Source organism: Saccopteryx leptura, chromosome 3, assembly GCF_036850995.1.
Source record: "Saccopteryx leptura isolate mSacLep1 chromosome 3, mSacLep1_pri_phased_curated, whole genome shotgun sequence".
Classification (NCBI taxonomy): domain Eukaryota; kingdom Metazoa; phylum Chordata; class Mammalia; order Chiroptera; family Emballonuridae; genus Saccopteryx; species Saccopteryx leptura.
Window position 1 is genome coordinate 52,325,336 of NC_089505.1, and position 22,195 is coordinate 52,347,530.

The 22,195-nt window shown below is 43.1% G+C and overlaps 1 protein-coding gene and 1 long non-coding RNA gene across 2 annotated transcripts in view; one reads left to right on the forward strand and one right to left on the reverse strand.

The window, feature by feature from the left end:
• SLC22A16 (solute carrier family 22 member 16) overlaps positions 1-22,195 on the forward strand; it is a 39,792-nt gene that overhangs the window by 16,006 nt on the left and 1,591 nt on the right. The window contains exons 3-7 of the mRNA XM_066373465.1: positions 882-999; positions 5,250-5,769; positions 9,257-9,384; positions 12,110-12,219; positions 13,488-13,587. Coding sequence (XP_066229562.1) covers positions 882-999; positions 5,250-5,769; positions 9,257-9,384; positions 12,110-12,219; positions 13,488-13,587 — 976 coding nt within the window. The remainder of the gene's footprint in view (positions 1-881; positions 1,000-5,249; positions 5,770-9,256; positions 9,385-12,109; positions 12,220-13,487; positions 13,588-22,195) is intronic.
• Positions 9,563-22,195, reverse strand: part of LOC136398886 (uncharacterized) — a 33,108-nt gene continuing 20,475 nt past the window's right edge. The window contains exons 2-3 of the long non-coding RNA XR_010750060.1: positions 11,194-11,324; positions 9,563-9,794 (exon numbers count right to left, since the gene is read on the reverse strand). This is a non-coding gene — a long non-coding RNA (uncharacterized lncRNA). The remainder of the gene's footprint in view (positions 9,795-11,193; positions 11,325-22,195) is intronic.

Genomic DNA, 22,195 nt, shown 5'->3' on the forward strand with positions numbered 1-22,195 from the left:
GCCTTTAGGGTGGGACGGATAAACATATCACGTGACCGAGACAAGCATCAGGAGTGAGTCTTAGACCAGTGGTCCCCAACTCCCGGGCTGCGGACTGTACCGGTCCGTGGGCCATTTGGTACCGGTCTGCAGAAAAAGAATAAATAACTTACATTATTTCCGTTTTATTTATATTTAAATCTGAATGATGTTTTATTTTTTTAAAATGACCAGATTCCCTCTGTTACATCCATCTAAGACTCACTCTTGACACTTGTCTTGGTCACGTGATACATTTATCCGTCCCACCCTAAAGGCCGATTGTGAAAATATTTTCTGACATTAAACTGGTCCATGGCCCAAAAAAGGTTGGAGACCACTATCTTAGATGGATGTAACAGAGGGAATCTGGTCATTTTTAAAAAATAAAACATCGTTCAGACTTAAATATAAATAAAACAGAAATAATGTAAGTTATTTATTCTTTCTCTGCGGACCGGTACCAAATGGCCCACGGACCGGTACCGGTATGCGGCCCAGGAATTAGGGACCACTGTGTTAGATGATCTGACAGATCAGAGAGTGGGAGTCCTGGGAGGGAAAGGACAAATTCTCCCTCCTCTTCCCCGAAATCCTGGATGAGGAGGTCTTCTGGGCAGTCACACAGAGTGATCATATATGTCTATTAGCGACTTAGGTAGAGGCCTCTCCACGGAAAGAATGGCCTCTTTAAGAAATCAGGTGTTTACTCGTAATTCACCCAAAATGAATGAATAACAATCAGGTACATAAGCTATTAAATATATAGGCAACACTCATCTCTCATGAATTGGGGTGGTTGTTTAAACTGTTATAATTATGTTTATACTTTGCTTCTCCCACTGTTGGTTTTTCTTTTTCAGGGTAGGAAGACGACTTGTCTTGTGGTCCACAAGCCTCGGCATGTATTTGTTTGGCATAGGAGCAGCGTTCACACTGGATTACTACAGCTTCATGCTTGCACGCTTTCTTCTTGCTATTGTAAGTTGTGTTTTTTAACCTCTTTAGTTCTACTGCAATATTTTCACATTAAACCTTAATTCTTTTAGATGTGCTTATTTAGAATCTAGGGCGAGAGATCAAGGATTAATCTTTGTTCCCTCCCTTGCAGAAGTTTTTCTGTGGAATATTAAAGCCCTCTGTTGAGAATGGAACTCATTAAAATAAAAAATTGTTGCTTACTAGATGGAAACTCTTTGTTTGACTGTATGCCTGGCACATGATCCGCATTCCACAATTACCAAGGCATTATTTTATTTCTGAGCAATTAATTATATTGGTCTAGTCAGGCCCTGAATGTATAAGCCAAAGAAACAGTAAGGTTTATTGGTAAGAAAGTCATCTGTGTACTGTGCTGTAAGAATGAAAACAGGAAGGCATTAGGCCTGTATGTTATGTGAAACCAGGGGGTATGGAGGAAAGGGCATGAGTTTAAATACAGTTTTGTCGTATATTGGCTTCTTAGCTGTGTGACTGTAGAAAAACATGTTATCCTGTTTGAGCCTTCGTTTCTAAACTGTAAGCTGTAGAAAATAATACATGCTTCACAGAGTTGTTATCTAGGTTCAGTGAGATTAAAGTAAACATCTGTAATAGAGCACCTGGCAAGGAGTAGGCACTCCGTGCAATGCGTACTGTTACTGGAAGTGGGCCACTGAGTGGGGACGTTGCTTCCACACATGGTGAGGCTTTCAGACAGGTTCCAAGTTACCAAAGAGCAGCAGCAGTGTTGCTGTTTGAAGGTCACTGATCAAGGATAGTGGAGTAAAGGTTTTACCTGCAGGAATAGCTTGTATTCTTGCTGAGCACAGAGCAGGGCATGCATCCCCTCACTCCAAGATGGATGAAACTAACATCTGCAGGAGTTTCAAAAGATTATAATTCAAATATTAAAGGATTAAGAGAGGCCTTTGGGGAAATTGGTGGTTCTCAAGAATAATTTTGAGAAGGTTAACCTCCTGATTTATGTTATAAAAGTCAAACGTGAAATAATTTTGCAGAAAAAACTAATTCTTTCACCCCAAAAATCTTATCATATGATTCATTATTTTCATATTCTAAGAATGATCACATACAGTATTGCTATTATATGCTAAATTTATTTAAAGATAGAACTGTTTTCAAAATAAAGCTTTTCCCTCATTTTTTTATTGGTAAGAGGCACATAACATAAAATTTGCCATCTTTTATTTTTTTATTTTAACTTTTTATTTTTAATTTATTTTATTATTATTATTATTATTATTATTATTTTTAGTGAGAGACAGCTAAGAAAGGAAGGGGAAGAGAGAGATGAAAAGGATTGACTGTAGTTGCTTTACTTTAGTTTTTTGTGTGTGATAGAGACAGACCGACAGATAGTAAGGGAGAGAGACGAGAAGCATCAACTCATAATTGTGGCACTTTAGTTGTTCATTGATTGCTTTCCCATACGTGCCTTGACTAGAGGACTCCAGCTGAGTTAGTGACACCTTGCTCAAGCCAGCAATCTTGGGCTCAAACCAGAGACCTTGGTCTCCAGCCATGTATGGTGATCCCATGCTCAAGCTGGCCACTTTGGGTTTAGAACCCAGGTCCTCAGCATCCCAGGTTGATACTCTATCCACTGCACCACCACCTGGTCAGGCACTTTAGCTGTTTTATTGATTACTTCTCATATGTGCCTTGACTGGGGAGCTCAAGCTGAAACAGTGACCTCTCTCAAACTAGTGACCTTAGGCTCAAGCCAGCAACCATGGGATCATGTTGATGATCTTGCAGTTAAGCCAGGGACCCCATGCTCAAGCTGGGAAGCCCATGCTTAAGCCAGTGAGCCTATGCCCTAGCCAGCGACCTTGGGGTTTTGAACCTGGGCCCTCAGCAGCCCAAGCTGATGCTCAATCCACTGCAACACTACTGGTCAGGCACCATCTAACTTCTTAAGTGTATAGTGCATTGATGTTAGGTACATTCACATTGTTATGCAACCATCACCATCATTCATCTCCAGAATATTTTTCATCTTGCAAAACTGAGGTTCTGTACCTATTAAACAATAACTACCCATTTTTCCTACCCACCATAGTTCCTAGCAACGACCATTCTATTTTCTCTTTCTATGAATTTGACTACTCTACATACCTCATATAAATGGAATCATACAGTATTTGTCTTTTTGTGACTGACTTATTTCACTTAGCATAATGTCTTCAAAGTTTATTCAGGTTGTAGCATATGTCAGAATATTTTTCTTCTTTTGCCATGAACAGTGTGGCTAGTAATTCTAGGTCCTGAGTGGGAACAATGCAGAATTAAGAAAAAAGGCTTAAAGAGAAAAAGGATGGGCTTGGGAGGCCTCTGCGATGCCTTTTGCTTGTCAAAAAGAGAGAGCCCCCGGTCTGCTTTATTATATAGTATAGAGAATTAAAGCCTTTAAGCCATATGCAAATAAGGAAGTCTCTGATACAAAGCCACTTATCTGAAGCATAAACAAGAATCCCCATTAGAGTGCATCACCCCCCACCATGCAACAGTCAAGGGCCTGGGGAAAAGCTTAGTCTTAAAAAGGGTGTTAAGAAGATCTTAGTATTAGAAGAATATTTGAGAAGATCTTAGTATTAGAAGGGTGTTGAAAAGATCTTAGTCTTAAAAGGGTGGGAAAGAGCTTAGTCTTAAACTAAGCCCTAGGCTATAAGGACTTTGTCAACTTATAGCCTGTCTCCCACACTTTCCTTTTTCAAGGCTGAATAATATTCCATTGTAAGTATAAATATATACCACATTTTGCTTATTTGTTCATCTGTCTATGGATATTTGGCTGTTTCTACATTTTAGCTACTGTGAATCAGTGTAATATGAACAGGGATGTACAAATATCTCTTTGAAACATTGCTTTGAATTATTTTTGGTATATACCCAAAGTGGCATTGCTGGATCATATGGTAATTTTACTTTTAATTTTTTGAGGAATTCTCCTACTATTTTCCTTAGTGGCTACACCATTTTACATTTTCACCAACAGTGTACAAGGGCTCCAATTTCTCCACATGCTTGTCAACACATTATTTTTTTTTACAGTACCCATCATTTTTTTTTTTTTTTTTTTTTTTGTATTTTTCTGAAGCTGGAAACCGGGAGGCAGTCAGACAGACTCCCCCATGTGCCCTACCGGGATCCACTCAGCATGCCCACCAGGGGGCGATGCTCTGCCCATCCGGGGCGTCGATCTGTCGCGACCAGAGACTCTCTAGCGCCTGGGGCAGAGGCCAAGGAGCCATCCCCAGCGCCCGGGCCATCTTTTGCTCCAATGGAGCCTTGGCTGCGGGAGGGGAAGAGAGAGACAGAGAGGAAGGAGAGGGGGAGGGGTGGAGAAGCAGATGGGCGCCTCTCCTATGTGCCCTGGCCGGGAATTGAACCCGGGACTCCTGCACGCCAGGCTGACGCTCCACCACTGAGCCAACCGGCCAGGGCCAACAGTAGCCATCTTAAATGGCTATGAGATGGTACCTCGTTGTGATTTTAATTTGCATTTCTCTAATGATTAGAGATGTCGAGCATCTTTTCATGTATATATTGGTCATTTGAATATCATATCTAAAGAAATCCAAGGTTTTTGCTTGCTCTCTTTGGATTATATAATTGTTGAGTTTTAGAAGTTCTCTATATATTTTGGATAGTTTTCTCTTATTAGATATATGGTTTGCAAATGTCTCATTCTGTAGGTTGCCTTTTCATTCTGGTGATAGTGTCCTTTGTTGTACAGAAGTTTTAATTTTTCATGGAAGTCCAATATGCCTGTTTTACCTTTGTTGCCTGTCCAAATGAAGTCTTGGTCAAATCTTTGTTCTTTCCACTAATTACTATAATTTTTTGCTCCTGTTTAAGATTTAGTATTTAATAATAAGGACCTCTTACATGTAGATAAATTGATATATACATTTACAAGGAAATGAGAAATAAATTCAGAGTATAAAGGAATATTTAAGTGAAACAAAAGGTAGTGTCTAATATTATACGTAACCTCTCAAGTTTTGCCATTTAGGGTGGAGAAGGTGGAGGTAGATGGAAGGACCCACTTAAAAATGAGGGATGGATCAGAGTAAATGCTCATTTATAAATGCAGTATGGGTTCTGAAAACAATTCTTTGTCATTTCTTTCTTGCCTACATATAATTTGCAGGGAGATTAGTCCCCTCAGGAGCCATAAAAGTGACCTTAAATCTGAACCACCCTCCCCCTTTTGTTTGTTTCAGGTTGCAAGTGGTTATCTTGTGGTGGTGTTTGTCTACGTGACAGAATTTACTGGCATGAATGTTCGGACATGGGCATCTATCCAAATTCATTCCTTTTTTGCTATTGGAACAATGGTGGTGGCATTGACAGGCTACTTCGTCAGGACCTGGTGGATCTATCAGCTAATCCTCTCCACAGTGACTGTCCCCTTTGTCTTTTTCTGTTGGATGCTCCCGGAGACACCTTTTTGGCTTCTCTCAGAGGGAAGACATGAAGAAGCTCAAACAGTAGTTGATACGATGGCCAAGTGGAATAAGGCAGGCACCTGTAAACTGTCAGAATTTTTATCACTGGATCCTGTTAAGAAGCCTTCTCAATTTAAGGGGCAAAGCCCATCAGCTCTGTTTTATAACTGGAATATTGGAACAAGGACACTTATTGTCTGGCTGATTTGGTTCACAGGGTGTTTGGGATTCTATTCCTTCTCCTTCAATTCTGTTAATTTAGGAGGCAATGAATACTTAAACCTCTTTCTCATGGGTAAGTAGTTAAGTTATATTTAGGTATAACAATGAAATAAAATTTCTGCTGTGTTTTTACTGTTTTTGTTTTTTCCTACCAGGAGCTATACTGTCACCTATAGGCTTATGGTCTTCTGTAGTGCTATTATACTGCAACACATGTATATACATATTTCCTTTTTTAAAAATGCAAACAGAAGAATTTAGTTCCTTCTTTCTTTTCCTGCCTCTTCGTCTTGCTGGCTTCCTTCCTTTAAGCCTGTCCCATCTGAGACCTCTTTTTAGGGGGGCCTGCTCCGGCGCTGGGCGTGGTGTCTTTCAGGTCTCTGTCCGTGCATTCCCACACAGATGTGTGTACCCTTGCATATTTTGAGAGAAGTGAGATCATTCACTGCATATAACTCTTTGTACATTGTTTTCCTTTCAAAATATACTATGTCTTGGAGAGCTCCTGGTCTCTTTCTTTAAATGTTCTTTAGAAATTTTAGTCAGTAAAAGAACTTAAGTACATGTGGCTATCACTGAGGTTGTTCCATTTTAGTAGCAGGTCAAGATTGGTTGCAGATATTGCTGTGATAGCTTGAGGTGTGACTTCTAGAATAACCCAAATTAACGCCAAACATGAGAGAAATAGAAATCTATCTGCATTTGTTCTTTTGTTTCTTAACTCCTGGTCATTTCCATGTAGGCAGCTGCGTTTGATATTATTCTCAGAAGATCTTGCTTTAAGATTTTTATACATAGACATTATTCCTTCTCATTAAAGTGCTTTGATGACACATCTATTTTTGTTTAGTAGAGCTCAGTAGGAATTGCGAGAGAAGTCATTTTAAGAAAAACAAATGAACAAACAAACAAACAAACCTTTGCTCTCTTTTTGAGCAAACCAACCAGTTTGTAGAAAGAGCCCATCTTTACTTCCTCCCCACTCTATGTGACAGTTTGAGAAATGAAACAGCGTTCCCAAGACAGAGAGCGATGGTGAGAATGAAGTGGGCACCGGGTGTGGTCTGGGGAAGCTGAGGAAAGCGAGTTTTAGGTCTTTATGATATGGTTTCTGAATTTTGATGGAGATATAAATTCTCAAGAAACTGAGTAATCTCCTAACTGTAAAATTATTTCCAAGACAAATCTGCATGGTTTTATATTCTCTGCTGTTTTAGATGCTCATGCCCTTGTCCTTCCCAGTAGCTCTCTTGCTGACAGGTGCTTTTATGCTGTGAAAGTTTTGAACAAGTTTTCATCTCCTGAGACAGTTTGGGGTTCTTGGGAACTTCAGCTCTGGTTTTTTGCCACTTGCAGGTGATAAATAACCTTTGGGGTATGTGCAGACAGGAATAGAATGGGGTCCAAGGCATTTGAGAGATGATATATTATAAAGTGAAGAAACTAATGGCCTATTGTCCTAATCCCAGGGGAGGGCCTCATTGCTTCCCAGGCATAGTCAAGCCAAAATCTGACATAGTGTCACTGTGCTGAAGCCACAAACAATTCAAGGAGAACCAGTGGAGTCCACTTTCACTGTCACTTCAGCTGTTTCACAGTTGCTTCCCAGCTTTGCCAGTCTCCAGGAGGTTGTCCGGCAGCTTTGCACACAGTCCTGTACAGGGGGGAGTTCCAAGTCCGCCATGGAGAGAGGCGGCGGGGGCGGAAGCCTGCAGGGCACGGAGGGGCCTGGGCTCACCAAGACCTCACTTCCAGTCGCTGAGCTGTCACTTACTTATTTGACTCAAATTATTTACTCATAGTTGTCAAGTAGGGATAATAATCCAGGCTTCTCGCATCAGGCTGTTCTGAAGATCACTGTCTTATTTGATCTTGAGAACTGCTTGATAAACTCTTAAGGAAAAAAATGTACAGCAACAGATGTGCCTACTATCCTGACCTGAAGCAGGAACTGGATGTCAACGTCTGTGAAAGGGAAGCATTTCCTCCAGAGATTCTTATTTTTCACATTAGTGAGAGAGAGAGCGAGAGAGTAAGAGAGGCTGTCTCTCAAATGGGGCTCAGAATGTTGTTGTTATTCTTTTCTGCTTTTGTCCAAGTGAGTTTTTTTCTGAGCAGCTGCAACTCTGTTTAATATCTGATGTACTACTAAGAATGTTCACTCAGAAAATGTGTATCTGTCCCCTATGATGTGCTCCAGAACGTGTGAGAGATGTTTAGACCCAGACCTGCTGTGCCAGGTGCTTGTACTGTAGATGGACAGGTGCATACCACCCGTAAGGGCAGCGGCAGGCAGTGTCCTGAGAGAAGACAAGCTTCAAAGGGAGGAAGGAACAGAACTTCCAACTACAAGGACAATCTGGGTTGGCTCTTTTCCCAGAGGAGATTGTTGGGTTGATTCAGTTTTGCCAAGAGATCTTGCTTGCTTCCTGTTTGATTCTGGCTGATGGATAATAAAGGTCTTTTGTTCTGGCACTAAGATTCAAACTTTGGTTCTTCAAGGGAAGGACTTTTATGTCAATTATGGATTCAGCTCTTTAATTTTTGCTGTGGGGGAGTAAAAAGAGGTCTAAAACAAAGCCACTGTTCTGTAGGTGATTCATGTTAGATTAAAAATGTTTACTTTTAGGTTTAAAATATATCACGCAGTTATCATTAGTTTATATGTTTATGTTCTACTTTAGTTTCTCCTTCCTTCCTTCCTTCCTTCCTTCCTTCCTTCCTTCCTTCCTTCCTTCCTTCCTTCCTTCCTTCCTTCCTTCCTTCCTTCCTTCCTTCCTTCCTTCCTTCTTGATGAGAGGAGGGGAGATAGTAAGGCAGACTTTTGCATGCACCCTGACTGGGATGCATCCAGCAACCCCGTCTAGGGGCCAATGCTCCTGTACCGAGCTATTTTTTAGTACCTAAGGCTGATGCACTTGGATCAGCTGAGCTATCCTCAGCACCTGGGGCTAAGCTTGAACCACTGGAGCCACTGGCTGTGGGAAGGGAAGAGGAAAAGCAGAGGAGAGGGTTGAGGGGAGAGGAGTGAGGGGAGAAGCAGATGGTTGCTTCTCCTGTGTGCCCTGACTGGGAATCGAACCCGGGACATCTGTGCACTGGGCTGACGCTCTGTCCACTGAGTCACTGGCTAAGGCCTACTACTTTAGTTTCTGAGTGTAAATTTACTGATACAAAAATTTCCCCCTACTTCTGTCAAATACAATAAACCAAAGATCAGAAATTATCAATGTTGTTTACTAATTTTACTTATTTTTCATTCAACAGACCTGTCCTCCAGACACTACTGTGTCCTGGGAATTTACAGCTTAATGGGGCAAGGTTTCTAAGACAGGTGATAAATGCTGATGGATTAAATAGCATTAGTGCATTTCACAGGAAACGTCTTCCAGGGAGTTTAAAAGAGGTGGGGCTTGTTGCCTCTCAAGCAGTTGATAGTTCTTAGAGGTCCCTGGAAGCAGACACTGCTGATCATTCTTTCTGTGGGATGGGTTATAGGTGAGGTCCCTTTGTACAGTTGGACATCATGGCTCACAGAGGGCCCTTCTGCTCCATGACAGGTGCAGTGGAAATTCCTGCCTACATTTTCGTGTGCTTGGGGATGAACTGTATGGGGAGAAAACTGGTTCTGTTCCTCTCCCTTATCACAAGTGCGGTTTTCTGTGGTGTGGTTATGGTGATCCCCCAGGTGAGTTATTTTATGTTTTATTTAGGGAATGGTTATTTATATTGTGACAGTTCAATGGGAGAATTATTAGCTTATTACAGTAAGGGTGAAGATCAATTCAGATATATGGACAGAGTGTATGTATAATATTTAACAATATGTTTTTTTAAAAATACCTTTATTTCTCTGTTATATAAATAGTACACACTCATTGTTGAAAATTTAATAAAAAAGATATATGTATAAAAAACCCATCATCACACTTCCCAGAGATGGCCATGGTTGTATTTTGTAAACGCAGAGATCTTGAATGAGGAAAGTAGGTACCTCCCAGCGATGATCATCTCAAACATTTATTCACTCATTTATTCATTCATCAAAGATCTGTTCAGTGCTGTTCTAGTTGCTGAAGACACCCAGAGAATCATTTTCTGTAAGTATAACAAAAACAGGACGAGGAACGGAGAATGGCTGTGTGTGATGAGGAGAATCAGTGTACTTACTGTTCGGTTTTATCTAAGGTGGTTAAGGATGGTGTGCCTCACAGAGACGGTGGTGTTTGGTCAGAAACATGAAGGAAGGAGGGAGCCATGGAGACACTGGAAAGCTATTATGTCTTATATTCAGGATTGATTCTATTTAAATAGCCTTGTTTTTCATTGTGGCAGATCTTTAGTTGCCAATTCTAGTATACAAAAGTCCCCTGAGGGGACTTGCTTTTAAAAATGCAGGGTTGTTTTTGTTTTTTAGATTTTACTTATTGATTTTAGAGAGAGGAGAGAGAGAGAGAGGGGGGGGAGGTGAAGAGCAGGAAGCATCAACTCATAGTAGTTGCTTCTCATGCGTGCTTTAACTGGGCAAGCCCAGGGTTTTGAGGTTGCGACCTCAGCATTCCAGGTCGATGCTTTTATCAACTGCACTACCAGAGGTCAATCTAAAAATGCAGTTTCTTTGTGAGAAGCACAGCCATAAACTAATGGAACAAATTTCACATTCCCATATTTTGGCAAACATCATCCCCTAAAATACCTCAAGCATCCAGAAGTGCTCTTCTCTTCCCCCTAAAATGATCTCAGAACCTGTATTTTCATTCTCTATTTGAAAAATATGGTCACTATAACAATATTTTTAAATAATTTATATAATTAATTTAAATAATTTATATAATTTTCTCCAGTGATTATGTAATTATTGAGCCATAGTGTTCTCAATGGGTAGCATAAGGTGTTTTAAGTTTTGTATATTATTTGACATTAAATTTAAGCTAACCAGTGACTTCCTTTATAGTGATACTTATCAGGGTTGGTAAATTAGATGTTTTATCTGACTGAAATTTCCAGGTGATTGATAAACAACTGATATGAATGCAATAAAATTACTCAGGAGGAGATCTCTGCCAGTGGAGGGAGCTTTGTCCATACCTGTTCTTGTTTAAGTAGTTTGCAGTGATATTAGTTGAGTTGATGGCAGCTGCCTTTGAGCTGGTAAAGATTTAGGGGAACCCCAGAAACCTTCAAGATCTATAGCGGTGAAGCCACAGCAGTAATGGGGAGAACAAGACAGTGGCTGATGGGGATTTCCAGAACTCGAGCACTAACCCCTCATCACGACTTTCTCCCCTCTAATAACATTTCTCCCCAAACAGTAGTGCTAACACAAGAGCAATTTTTTCAAGTCAAGTTGATTTATTCAACATATATATTCTACAACAGTAATTAAGGTGACAAGGTGACACTAGCTGCTTTAATAGAGGCATCCCCAAATCTCAGTGACTTCATATAGTGGATATTTCTTTCTTGCTGATAGGAAGTCTGACGTGTGTGTACCTACCTGGTTGGCAGCAAAGGGAGTGGTGAGGAGAGGGTGTTGGGGTCCATGGAGTCACTGGGGAGCTCAGGTAGACAGAGGAGCTGCTATCCTCAACACATGAACTCCAAGGTCACCTGGGTTTCAACATCCAGCTGGCAGATGAGGGGGAAGAAAAGTGAGCCACATTAGGGAAAGCAGAAACTTAAGTTGGAGGCATGGAAAGGTTTTGCTCTTGAGAAATGCATCAGCCAAATGTGGAGTGGAGCAGAGAGTCTGTACTAATAGTCCAGTTATTACTTTCAAATTATTTTCTGAAGATGATTTATAAGCCATGGGATTACTGCTGCAAAGGACACAATTTGTTTTTATAGCTCTTTGATTTATTCTGCTGGCTCACTTCCAGGAGTGGGTCAGTTACTGGTAGAACCAGCACGTCTGGGCATATCTTGTTCCAAAGTAGTCTTTCCAAGAGATGATCTTTTCTTATTTGGTAATTTGAAATCCCCAAGGCTGGGGAAGAGGCACAGTAAAACATTCCTCTAAATCTCATAAAGAGCCTGACCTGTGGTGGTGCAGTGGGTAAAAGCGTTGACCTGGAACGCTCAGGTCGCTGGTTCAAAACCCCAGGCTCACCTGGTCAAGGCACATATGGGAGTCGTTGCTTTCTGCTCCTCCCCCCTTCACTCTCTCTCTGTCTCTCTTTCCCTCTGTTTCTTCTCTCTAAAAAATAAATTTAAGAAATCTAAATCTCATAAAGATGGAAAACTGCTGCAGATCATGAGTAGAGTTTACAAAATAAATTTAACCAAAAATAAAACTCTTCATTGTTCTGAAAAAATACTGGAGGATAGAAAGTGTTAAGTAATAATTTTTAATTTTATATTTTTCTTTAAAAATATTACTTATGATGGTCTATTTTGCTAATATTTCTTTTCAGAATCAACATGTTTGGCGTGTAGTGGCAACTATGGCTGGAAAATTTGCCATCGGATCAGTGTTTGGCCTCATTTACCTTTATACAGCAGAATTGTATCCAACCGTGGTGAGGTCAGAATTGTTTTTAGGTTGTTTTCCTATTATCTTCCACTTACATATCATTTTATTATCTTTGGCTTCCAAGTCTAAATGCTTTCTTTTCATAGACATTACTGGAGCTCTGAGATGTGAGGAAGTTACATGATCCTAATCTGAGGCTTTGTCTGTATTAGCAAGAATAGTAGAGAAATTGTTTTGAAATAACACTGTTATTTTAAAAATATTTTATTATTATTTTTTTTTTTTTAGTGAGAGAGAAAAAGAGAGAGAGGAGCAGACAGATAGGAAAGGAGAGAGATGAGAAGCATCAAAGCATAGTTGCAGCACTTTAGTTGTTCATTGATTGCTTCTCATATGTGCCTTGACTGGGAGGCTCCAGCCAAGCCTAAGACCCTTTGCTCAAGCCAGCAACCTTGGGCTCAAGCCAGTGACTATGGGGTCATGCCTGTGATTCTATATTCAAGCATATTCAAGCTAGTAACCTCGAGGATTTGAACCTGGGTCCTCAGCATCCCAAGCCAATGCTCTATCCACTGTACCACCGCCTCATCAAGCTAAGGTTTCTTTAAATACCTTTTAATGAAAAGCACATTGAGATGTTGCTTGACTTTTAAAAAATAAAATGTTCCAGCCTGACTAGGTGGCGGTGCAGTAGATAGAGAATTAGCTTGGGATGTTGAAGGCCCAAATTTGAAACCCAAGTTCTTCGACTTGAGCGTGGGCTCGCCGGCTTGAGTGTGGGCTCACTGGCTTGAGCGTATGATCATAGACATGATCTCAAGGTCGCTGGCTTGAGCCCAAAGGTTGCTGGCTTGAGTAAGGGGTCACTGACTCGGCTACAGTCCCCCAGTCAAAGCACATATGAGAAAGCATTCAATGAACAACTAAGGAACTACAACAAAGAATTGATGTTTCTCATCTCTCTCCCTTCCTGTCTGTCTGCCCCTGTCTGTTTGTCTCATTCTTGCTAAAATAATAAATAAATAAATAATAAATAAATAAAATGTTCCATAGATATAAATCTTTTGTCCTCCCAAACTCCCACTCCCTATCCAAAACAAATTCTTGCTGTGGAAGATTTATGTTATCCTCAGTATAAATGAGTGGCTCATGTATAGATCAAGAATGATTCTTAAAAATTAAAGTGAAATTATTTCCCAGTATATGAAGCCAAGCTTGAGTTATATTATAGTTGCTCCATCCCTCTGTGTCACCTACTATATGTTCTACTCGCCTTCCATTCTGGCTGCTGCCTGTCTTCATTCTCCTCTTGTTTACAGGACGCGGGCCATGGGAAGTGGCAGCATGGTGTCCCGTGCAGGAAGTATCGTAGCGCCGATCAGTCTTTACTTCTCCAGCATTTGGATCTTCATTCCCCAGGTGTTTCATCAATTTCTAGAGCCTTACTGAGTTAGTAGAGAGGCAGACCAGATAATTGTCTTCTATATTTTTATTTATTGGGAGCAAATATAGTTCAGTGACGGGGGTTTGTAGAAACTTTATTAATAGCTCACCAGTCGGGAAGTAGGGTGGTAGCTGCTGTTTTCTTGTTGGCTGATTGCCTTCCATCCACTGTACATTACAACTCTGTCTGCCAGAGGAGGGCCTCTCCTCCCCCAGATCATGAAGCCGATTCACACAGGGAGAGAATTCCAGCCTCTGTGGTCTCTCAGTGCCTCTGCCTCCATCACCTGGCCCAGCCCAGCCTGTGCTCTTCCTCCTGGACACGCAGGCTGCCCCCACTGAGCCTCCCCACTGTGTACCTGCTAGCCAAGGAGCGTTCTGAAGGCTGCCTGTTCCTTGAAACACTCAGTGGTGCTTGATGGAGAGGTTTGAGGATCTGTGGTTTTTATTATAGAGATAAAAAACTGTTCCTTTCTGGCTCTGGTAGTGTGAGCTTTTTGCTTGATTATGAAGAGTGAGAGCAGTTATGTTGGGCATGCAGATTTCCTCATGTGGGGCCGAGGGGTTGGGAAATTGTAGAGTACTGTTATATATTGCTGTTGGGCAAATAAGTTTGTAAAATTTGTGTTATTTGGTTTTGCTCACTTTTATTGTTAAAAATGGCACTGCCCATGTGAATGGCCATTGCCCAGGTGATAGGGCTAATTGTCTTTCTGCTTAGGAAGGGGCTTGGTTATGCTAATGTGTGCTGGAGAAGGGACTTTCGTGCTGAAAATTTTTAGAAGGAGTAGCTAAGAGGCCATTTTGGAGAGACCATGTTGTTGCAGGGAGAGAGGCCATGTGGTGGCAGAGAGGAAGCAAGCAAGATGGCGGGGAGCTGAAGGGGAACAGAGGTGGGAGCCTTAGATTCTAGGAGAGCTCAGATGAGTCAGTGGCTTTGGGAGCCCTGAATGGAAAAGGAAGTGTTTTCCCACTGTGTATATTTCTCGCCCGCCGGGTGTGACCTAGGATTAAAGGTAATGGCCCACCAGCTGTTTCATTACCATCTGTCCAAATCAAATTCGAACCTGCAAGAGCCAGGTGGCTGTGATGGCCGTGGCTACTGGACTTACAACTGCTCACAAAAATTAGGGGATATTTTATTGCTTTATATTCATTTTGAAATATACCCTAATTTTTTTTCTTTTTTTTTTTTTTGTATTTTTCTGAAGCTGGAAACGGGGAGAGACAGTCAGACAGACTCCCGCATGCGCCCTACCGGGATCCACCCAGCACTCCCACCAGGGGGCGATGCTCTGCCCCTCCGGGGCGTCGCTCTGCCGCGACCAGAGCCACTCTAGCGCCTGGGGCAGAGGCCAAGGAGCCATCCCCAGTGCCTGGGCCATCTTTGCTCCAATGGAGCCTTGGCTGCGGGAGGGGAAGAGAGAGACAGAGAGGAAGGAGAGGGGGAGGGGTGGAGAAGCAGATGGGTGCTTCTCCTGTGTGCCCTGGCCGGGAATTGAACCAGGGATTTCTGCACGCCAGGCTGACGCTCTACCACTGAGCCAACTGGCCAGGGCCTATACCCTAATTTTTGTGAGCAGTATACTTGAATTTAGGAAGACTCTGGTCAGGGGAAATGGGAGACTGGGAAGGGTGGGAGGAGGAGGGATTGGGACAGACAGGGTGTGGGGTGGGGGTGGCCCAAGGTATTCAGTGACTTTTGGGAGAGCCCCAGGTCTGCTGACCCTCTCCGTCCTCTTGAAGTTTGCTGTAGCTTTCTCTAGGTTTTCCCTCTTGGTCTCCTTCATTGCTCCTTTTCCTTTTTATGATTGCCCCTTCAATATACTTCCTCTAAGCACCATCCTGGCAGTCTTTCCCAATCTCTATATGGATAGCCTTCCTAAATTCTGATTTATCTTGCAAACTGCAAACCTTTGTTTTCACCAGACTCATTGATTATTCTTCCTGAGTGTCTTACAACAAATTCACTGTTTCCCAAACTGAACTGGTTGGTGATTAAATTTCCTCCTCCTCTGTCTCCCACTTTGGATTAGGAGTCAGAGGCCTCCAGCATGACACTTGAACATCAGCTTTTTATTTGCCCTGTTCTTCTTTCCCCCTCTCCTCTCAATCCAGGACACTAAATCCTCACCTTCTCTCTCAAAATCTCCCCAGATGGTCTGCTTCCGGTTCAACTCCTCATCAACTTCCACCTCCCAGGCCTTTTCCCTGCACTCCACCCTCCACCCCAGAATAGCTTACTGAACCACAGCTCTGCTCCAGCAGCCCCCTCACCTTCAGAATAAAATCCAAACTGCCTGATCCAATTCAGGTCCTTTCCAGGGGGAACCCATCTAACCCAGTTTGTTTTGGTTCCTCCCACACCACCCCTCCTCTCCACACTCAGCCCCACCCGCTGTTCTCCTGAACATCCCTGCTGTAGAGAGTGCTTCTCTCCCATCCCCCCTTACCAAGCTTCCATGTATCTCTCTCTCTTTTTTTTAAGAGAATGTGAACAGTTTTACACAGGCATCCTGTAGCCATGAAAGTGATATTAAAACCGAGGAAACAGATAAGGCTAAGTGACAAAGTCAGGACCACTGCAGAAGAGGGAGGGAGAGGCTTCTGGGGTGCAAGCACTGTTTTGTGGGGGTGAGAAAGAGTGTGATGTGCTTGCTTCATAATACTTTCTTCTTTCTTTTTAAGACCTCAAGAACTAGATCAAAGGTCAATATTTTTTTTAAGCTTTTATTTATTGATTTTGGAGAAAGGATATATAGAGAGAAAGGCAGGAGGAGGAGCAGGAAGCATCAACGAGTTGCTTCTTGTATATGCCTTGACTGGAGAAGCCCAGGGTTTTGAACTGGCGACCTCAGCATTCCAGGTCAAGGCTTTATCTACTGCACCACCATAGGTCAGGCTCATAATTCTTTCTTTCTTTCTTTCTTTCTTTCTTTCTTTCTTTCTTTTTTTCTTTCTTTCTTTCTTTCTTTCTTTCTTTCTTTTTATTTTATTTTATTTTATTTTCCGTTCTTCTTCTTCTTCTTCTTCTTCTTCTTCTTCTTCTTCTTTCTTCTTCTTCTTCTCCTCCTTCTTTCTTCTTCTTCTTCTTCTTCTTCTTCTTCTTCTTCTTCTTCTTCTTCTTCTTCTTCCTCCTCCTTCTTCTTCTTCTTCTTCTTCTTCTCCTCCTCCTCCTCCACCTCCTTCTTCTCCTCCTCCTCCTCCTCCTCCTCCTCCTTCTTCTTCTCCTTCTCCTCCTCCTCCTCCTCCTCCTCCTCCTCCTCCTCCTCTTCTTCCTCTTCTTCTTCTTCAGGTGAGAGAAGAGGAGATAGTGAGGCAGACTCCTGCGTGCACTCTGACCAGCATCCACCTGACAACCCCATCTGGGGCCAATGCTCAAGTACCAAGCTATTTTTTAGTGCCTGAGGCTGATGCACTCCAGTGGAGCTATCTTCAACATCTGGGGCCATGCTTAAACCAATTGAGCCATTGGCTGTGGGAGGGGAAGAGGGAAAGAAGGAGGAGAGGGAGTAAGGGAGAAGCAAATGGTTGCTTCTCCTGTGTGTCCTGACCAGGAATCGAACCTGGGATGTCCATATGCCAGGCTGATGCTCTATCCACTGAATCATCGGCCAGGGCCATATTGTTTCTTAAAGTGCATTTGTGTGATGCCTTTTTTATACTTAAATCATATTTTATAATAGCTGTATAGATAGACAGACATAGACCTTTTTTTCCCTTTTAAGAGGAAAATCCAGGAACTATTAGGACTCAAACATCTCAGAAGCATGAACTCCATTGGGGACGGAGCCTTGAAGGGTTACCAGAACTACAAGATGAGTTAAGGCAGTGATTTCTTCGCAGTACCTCTATGAAGTCCATGGCCATTGACACAATGTGGTCCCTCTCATGGGGTCTTCCCAGGCTTCGTGGAGAGCACCTGCCTCACCAGGCACTTCTGGATGAGGCTGTCCAGGAGCTTGTTTCCTGGTCCATCCTCACGCCCTGTCTCTGCTGGGTGACTGGTAGGAGGCTAGACACTGTAGGAGTTTAGAGGAGGCAATCTCTGTGTATTTTCTGGACACAGAGAAAACCGCATTTTGCCCAAAAGGCAGTCCAGAACCAATGGTGCGCCCTTTCCCATGTTTGCATAGCATTTTGTGCGTGCCCCTTTCACAGCCCACAGTCACAGCTGGCTTTATTAATTACATGTATGTCTTTGTATGCCCCCACCCCCCACCAGTTAAACTGTTGAACTCATGCAGGATAGGATATTTTGTATCCCTACCACTGGGTCCAACAAAGCTTTCCCTTACCTTGTATTCTGCTCCTGGTTTTTTGTTGTTGTTTTTTTTTGTTTTTGTTTTTTTTGTCTTTGTTTTTTAAATTCAGTGAGAGGATGGGAGGCAGAGAGACAGACTCCTGCATGCACCTGACTGGGATCCACCTGGCAAGCCCACTAGGGGGCAATGCTCTGCGCGTTGTTTCATTGCTCAGCAATCGAGCTCTTCTTAGCACCTGAGTTGGAGCACCCAGGGCCAACTTGCTCCAATAGAGCTGTGGCTGCAGGAGGGGAGGAGAGGAGAGAGAGAGAGAGAGACAGAGAGACAGAGAGACAGAGAGAGACAGAGAGAGAAAGAAGCAAGAGGAGGAAGGGTGGAGAAGTAGATGGGCACTTCTCCTGTGTGCCCTGAGAAGTGAACCCAGCACATCCACACACTGGGCCAATGCTCTACCACTGAGCCAACCAGCCAGGGCTTCCACTCATGTGTTTTTTATTTTATTAATTTTTTTAGCAAGAGAGAAAGAGACAGAAAGACAGACAGGGACAGACAGGCAGGAAGGGAGAGAGATGAGAAGCACCAACTTGCAGTTGCAGCATTTTAGTGACTCATTAATTGCTTTCTCATATGTGCCTTGACCAGGGGGCACCAGATGAGCCAGTGAACGCTTGCCCAACCCAACAACCTTGGGCTCAAGCCAGTGACCTTGGGCTTCAAGCCAGAGACCTTTGGGCTCAAGTCAGCAACCATAGGGTCATGTCTATGATCCCATGCTCAAGCCAGCAACCCTGCACTCAAGCTGGTGAGCCTGTACTCAAGCTGGCAACCTCAGGCTTTTGAACCTGGCTCCTCAGTGTCCCAGGCTGATGTGCTATCTACTATGCCACCGCTTGGTCAGGCTCCACTCGTGTTTTAATTTACTTAATATTTTAAATCAAATAGGCTGGATTTTAAAATAATAACAGTGAAATCATAGGTGTTATACTGTTTAAACATTTTTCTGAAATTAACAGAATCTCACAAGTAATAAAACAAAGTGTTTGTTACTACCTAAAATCACCTTTCACACATAGGTGGGTATGCATCTGTTCTCTGGCCCTCTTGGCTTGGCACGGGCACCTCTCTCACGTTCCAGAACAGGCAGTCAGCCAAGTTTGCCTAATTGGGGTATTGGAATGCCAGCCTTTGTCATAGGCTGAGTCTGAGGTGGAGCAACGATGGGCTGTCTGGCTTGCAAAAGAAGGTGTTTTTGGAAGGACTAGCGCCCATTTAAGGGTATTGAATTTTCTAGAAGCACCTCCTTTGTGCTAGCACTTGACATTCCTCATTAAATAAATAAAGGATAAAAATGGGAAAGGGTTTTTTGTTGTTGTTGTTTTGTTTTTTAAACAATAAACTGAGGGGGGGGGAGGAGGGGTTTAAAGAGAAACAGAATATAGGGTGACAGAGGATGATTTGACTTTGGGTGGTGGGTATACAGCATAATCAACTGTCCAAATGATGTGGAGATGTTTTCTCTAAATCTATGTACTCTGGTTGACCAATATCACCCTGTTAAATTTAATTGTCTAAATAAATAAATTAATAATAAAAAATACAATAAGCTGAAACACAAAGAAGAGGGTGGATAAATCTATTAAAGCAAACTCTTATAAATTTACTAAAACCAAATAAAGATTCTTTTTAAGGACATCTGTAAGGGTCAGTTACAGACTAGTTAAAAGAGACTTTTTAATTTATATAACAGGTACTTAAATAGTCCTTGTTATGTGACAAGCTCTTTTTTAAGTGCTTTAGAAAAATTAATCTTCACAGAATAGAGATACTGCTAATTGCTATCCCCATTTTATAGCTGGGGAGACTGATATTCAGAAAGTTGTTATTAGCTCAAGGTCACACAGCTTTAAGGTCACAGAACTTGGATTTAAATCCAAATACCATGCCCTTTACCAGTTAAACCAACAAACGGTACAAAAAGGATTGCGAAGAAATAAGCTCCTCCCCCTCCTCCCTGACCCTTACTGCCCCAGTCCCCTTTCCCAAGATAGCTTCTGTCAGCAGGGTCTTGTGTGTGTTTGCAGAAATATTCTGTGAATGTACTTCCTTTGGAGACAACAGATGTCGCTTGTTTTTAGAGTAAGAAAATAGATTGTTCGGTTGCTCTTTAAGTGTATTTCTGGACATCAGACGGCCTTGGAGCCAGCGTTTTCCTTTGGAGGAGTGGAAACGCTGATCTAGAAGATAAGCTTATATTTTCTCTTTCAAAAGGAAGTACATGAAAAATGTTCTGATGCTTTTATTATTAGCCATTATTTTCTAGTAATCCACAGAAAAGTGGACTCCTAATTCATCTCAGATTTGTATTCATCAGCGCGTTTGGCAGGAGTTCAGCGAGTGCTGATTTTGGGCTAACCTCTCGCCAGCTGCTGCGGAGCAGGAGTGGAAGGAGCAGCCTCCGTCCTGAGAGACCCATCTGCTGGGAAGGCAGAGAGAGACAAGGGCTGTGGTGGGGAAGGGTGGGGTTATGAGGTTCTAGGAGAGTACCACCAAATGGGGCCATGGCTAAAGGAGAGGCTTCCCCGGGGAGGGGGGCATTAATCTGTAGCCGGAGGGGCCAGTAAGAGTCAGCCTGGTGGAAAAGGGGAGAAGGAAAATCTAGGCAGAGGGAACAGAAAGACAGGCTTAGAGGAAAAGGAACCTGGCCAGTTAGGATTGAGATGCAAGTATTGCTAACACCCAGGATGCGCTGCAGGAGTTAGGTGATAAGTCTGGAGAGATGGGCAGGGCTCTCGGAGGAGGTCAGAAAGGAAGAGCATTTGGGTTAAAGGTGGGTTTGAGAGGATAGGATGGAAAAGTTGTATCCACAGGACCTGTGATCTGTTGAATGTGGTGGAGGGGCAGCTGGAGGGATGTGAGAATGGTTCTCGGGTGTGGAAGGAACCCAGCAGCAGGAACGGGGCTGAGGTGGGAAGGACAGTATGCAGTGCAGAATGAGTGCCTGCGGGACAGTGCAGAGGATGTGCCCTGGAGGCACAGGCCCTTACCGGTCTGGAGCTCAGGGGACAGCCCCCCCTGGAGGTGCAAATTTGGGAGTCAGCTCATACGAAGGTGAGGAAAGAGTGAGGGAGACTGAAGAGCAGAACCTGGGGAACGTTTAAGGTGTGATAGAGGAAGAGTCCAGGGCAGAGATTGAGGCCCAGCAGCCAGGAGGAGAGGAAGGCAGGAGAAGACTGTGGCTGAGAAGCAGCAGGACAGGAACAACGCACTGGGCCTGGGAAGAGCAGCTGCTGTGGGTAGCAGGAGTGGGCGGGCTGCTGAGGGCAAGACTGAAGGAGAGCGGGAGGGAAGCAGCGAGGGCTGGGGCGGTGGTGGAGGGGGTTGGGGCGTCTGGGAGGGGGGTGGGCCAGAGGCTGGGGTGGTTGTGGGCCCAGGCAGAGGGCCCGTTTTGTTTTAAAAGATAACATTTATTGACTGCTCACTTTGGGCCAGGCATTGTTTTAAGTGCCTTACAAATGTTATTTAATCTTTTCAGCAGTCTTTTGGGACAAAGCACTACTATTAATTCCATTTTATAGATAAGGCACCTGAGGAGCAGAAAAGTTGAGTAGCTTGTCTAAGACCACACAGGTAGCAAGTTACCAGGCAGAGTGGGTTTGGAGAGCTTTTATTTTTACTAGCCAGTGGCAAGGAAAAGGTAAAAAAACATGTGACAAAGAGAAGTCTGCTGGAAGGGGTGAGAGGCACTGGGACCCGACTAGGGTGAAAGGCTCCTGGTCATGGGAGGGGGGCGTGGAGGGGCCGTTGCTGGGATGTTTGTGGGTGGACGGAGCTGGCCGGGCCGGCACAGGAACAGGTCTTGAGTGAGAGGGGAGAATGGAGGGTTATGGATTTGTTTATCGCCTGTTATTATTACTACCAAGCTAAAAAGAAAAATTCAGCTCTGTCTTAGATCTTCCATTTGATTCTATTTGTTGTTTGGACTCCTGGCCAGGAGAGTTTAAATAGAGAATAACAATTCAGTGTTTCTCAGATGCAGGGCTCATCTGGGATTCACACATCAGTGGCTGTGCCTGCTGTGTCTTGAGGCACCAAAAAATGCCTTTAAACATCCTTTAAAATGTCACTTTAAATCCCACTACTGCTTCTGTGCTTACTCATGAATTTCTAAGGATTAGAATTAGATTATCAGCATTCTGCAAAACAAAATGAAAAGCAGACTTCCCAGGTCACATCAGTTATAGACATGGCCTCACATCATGTCACAGTTGCTCAGAATGTTTCATCTTTCTCAGAGGCTGTGAAACTCCAGGTATGTAGAT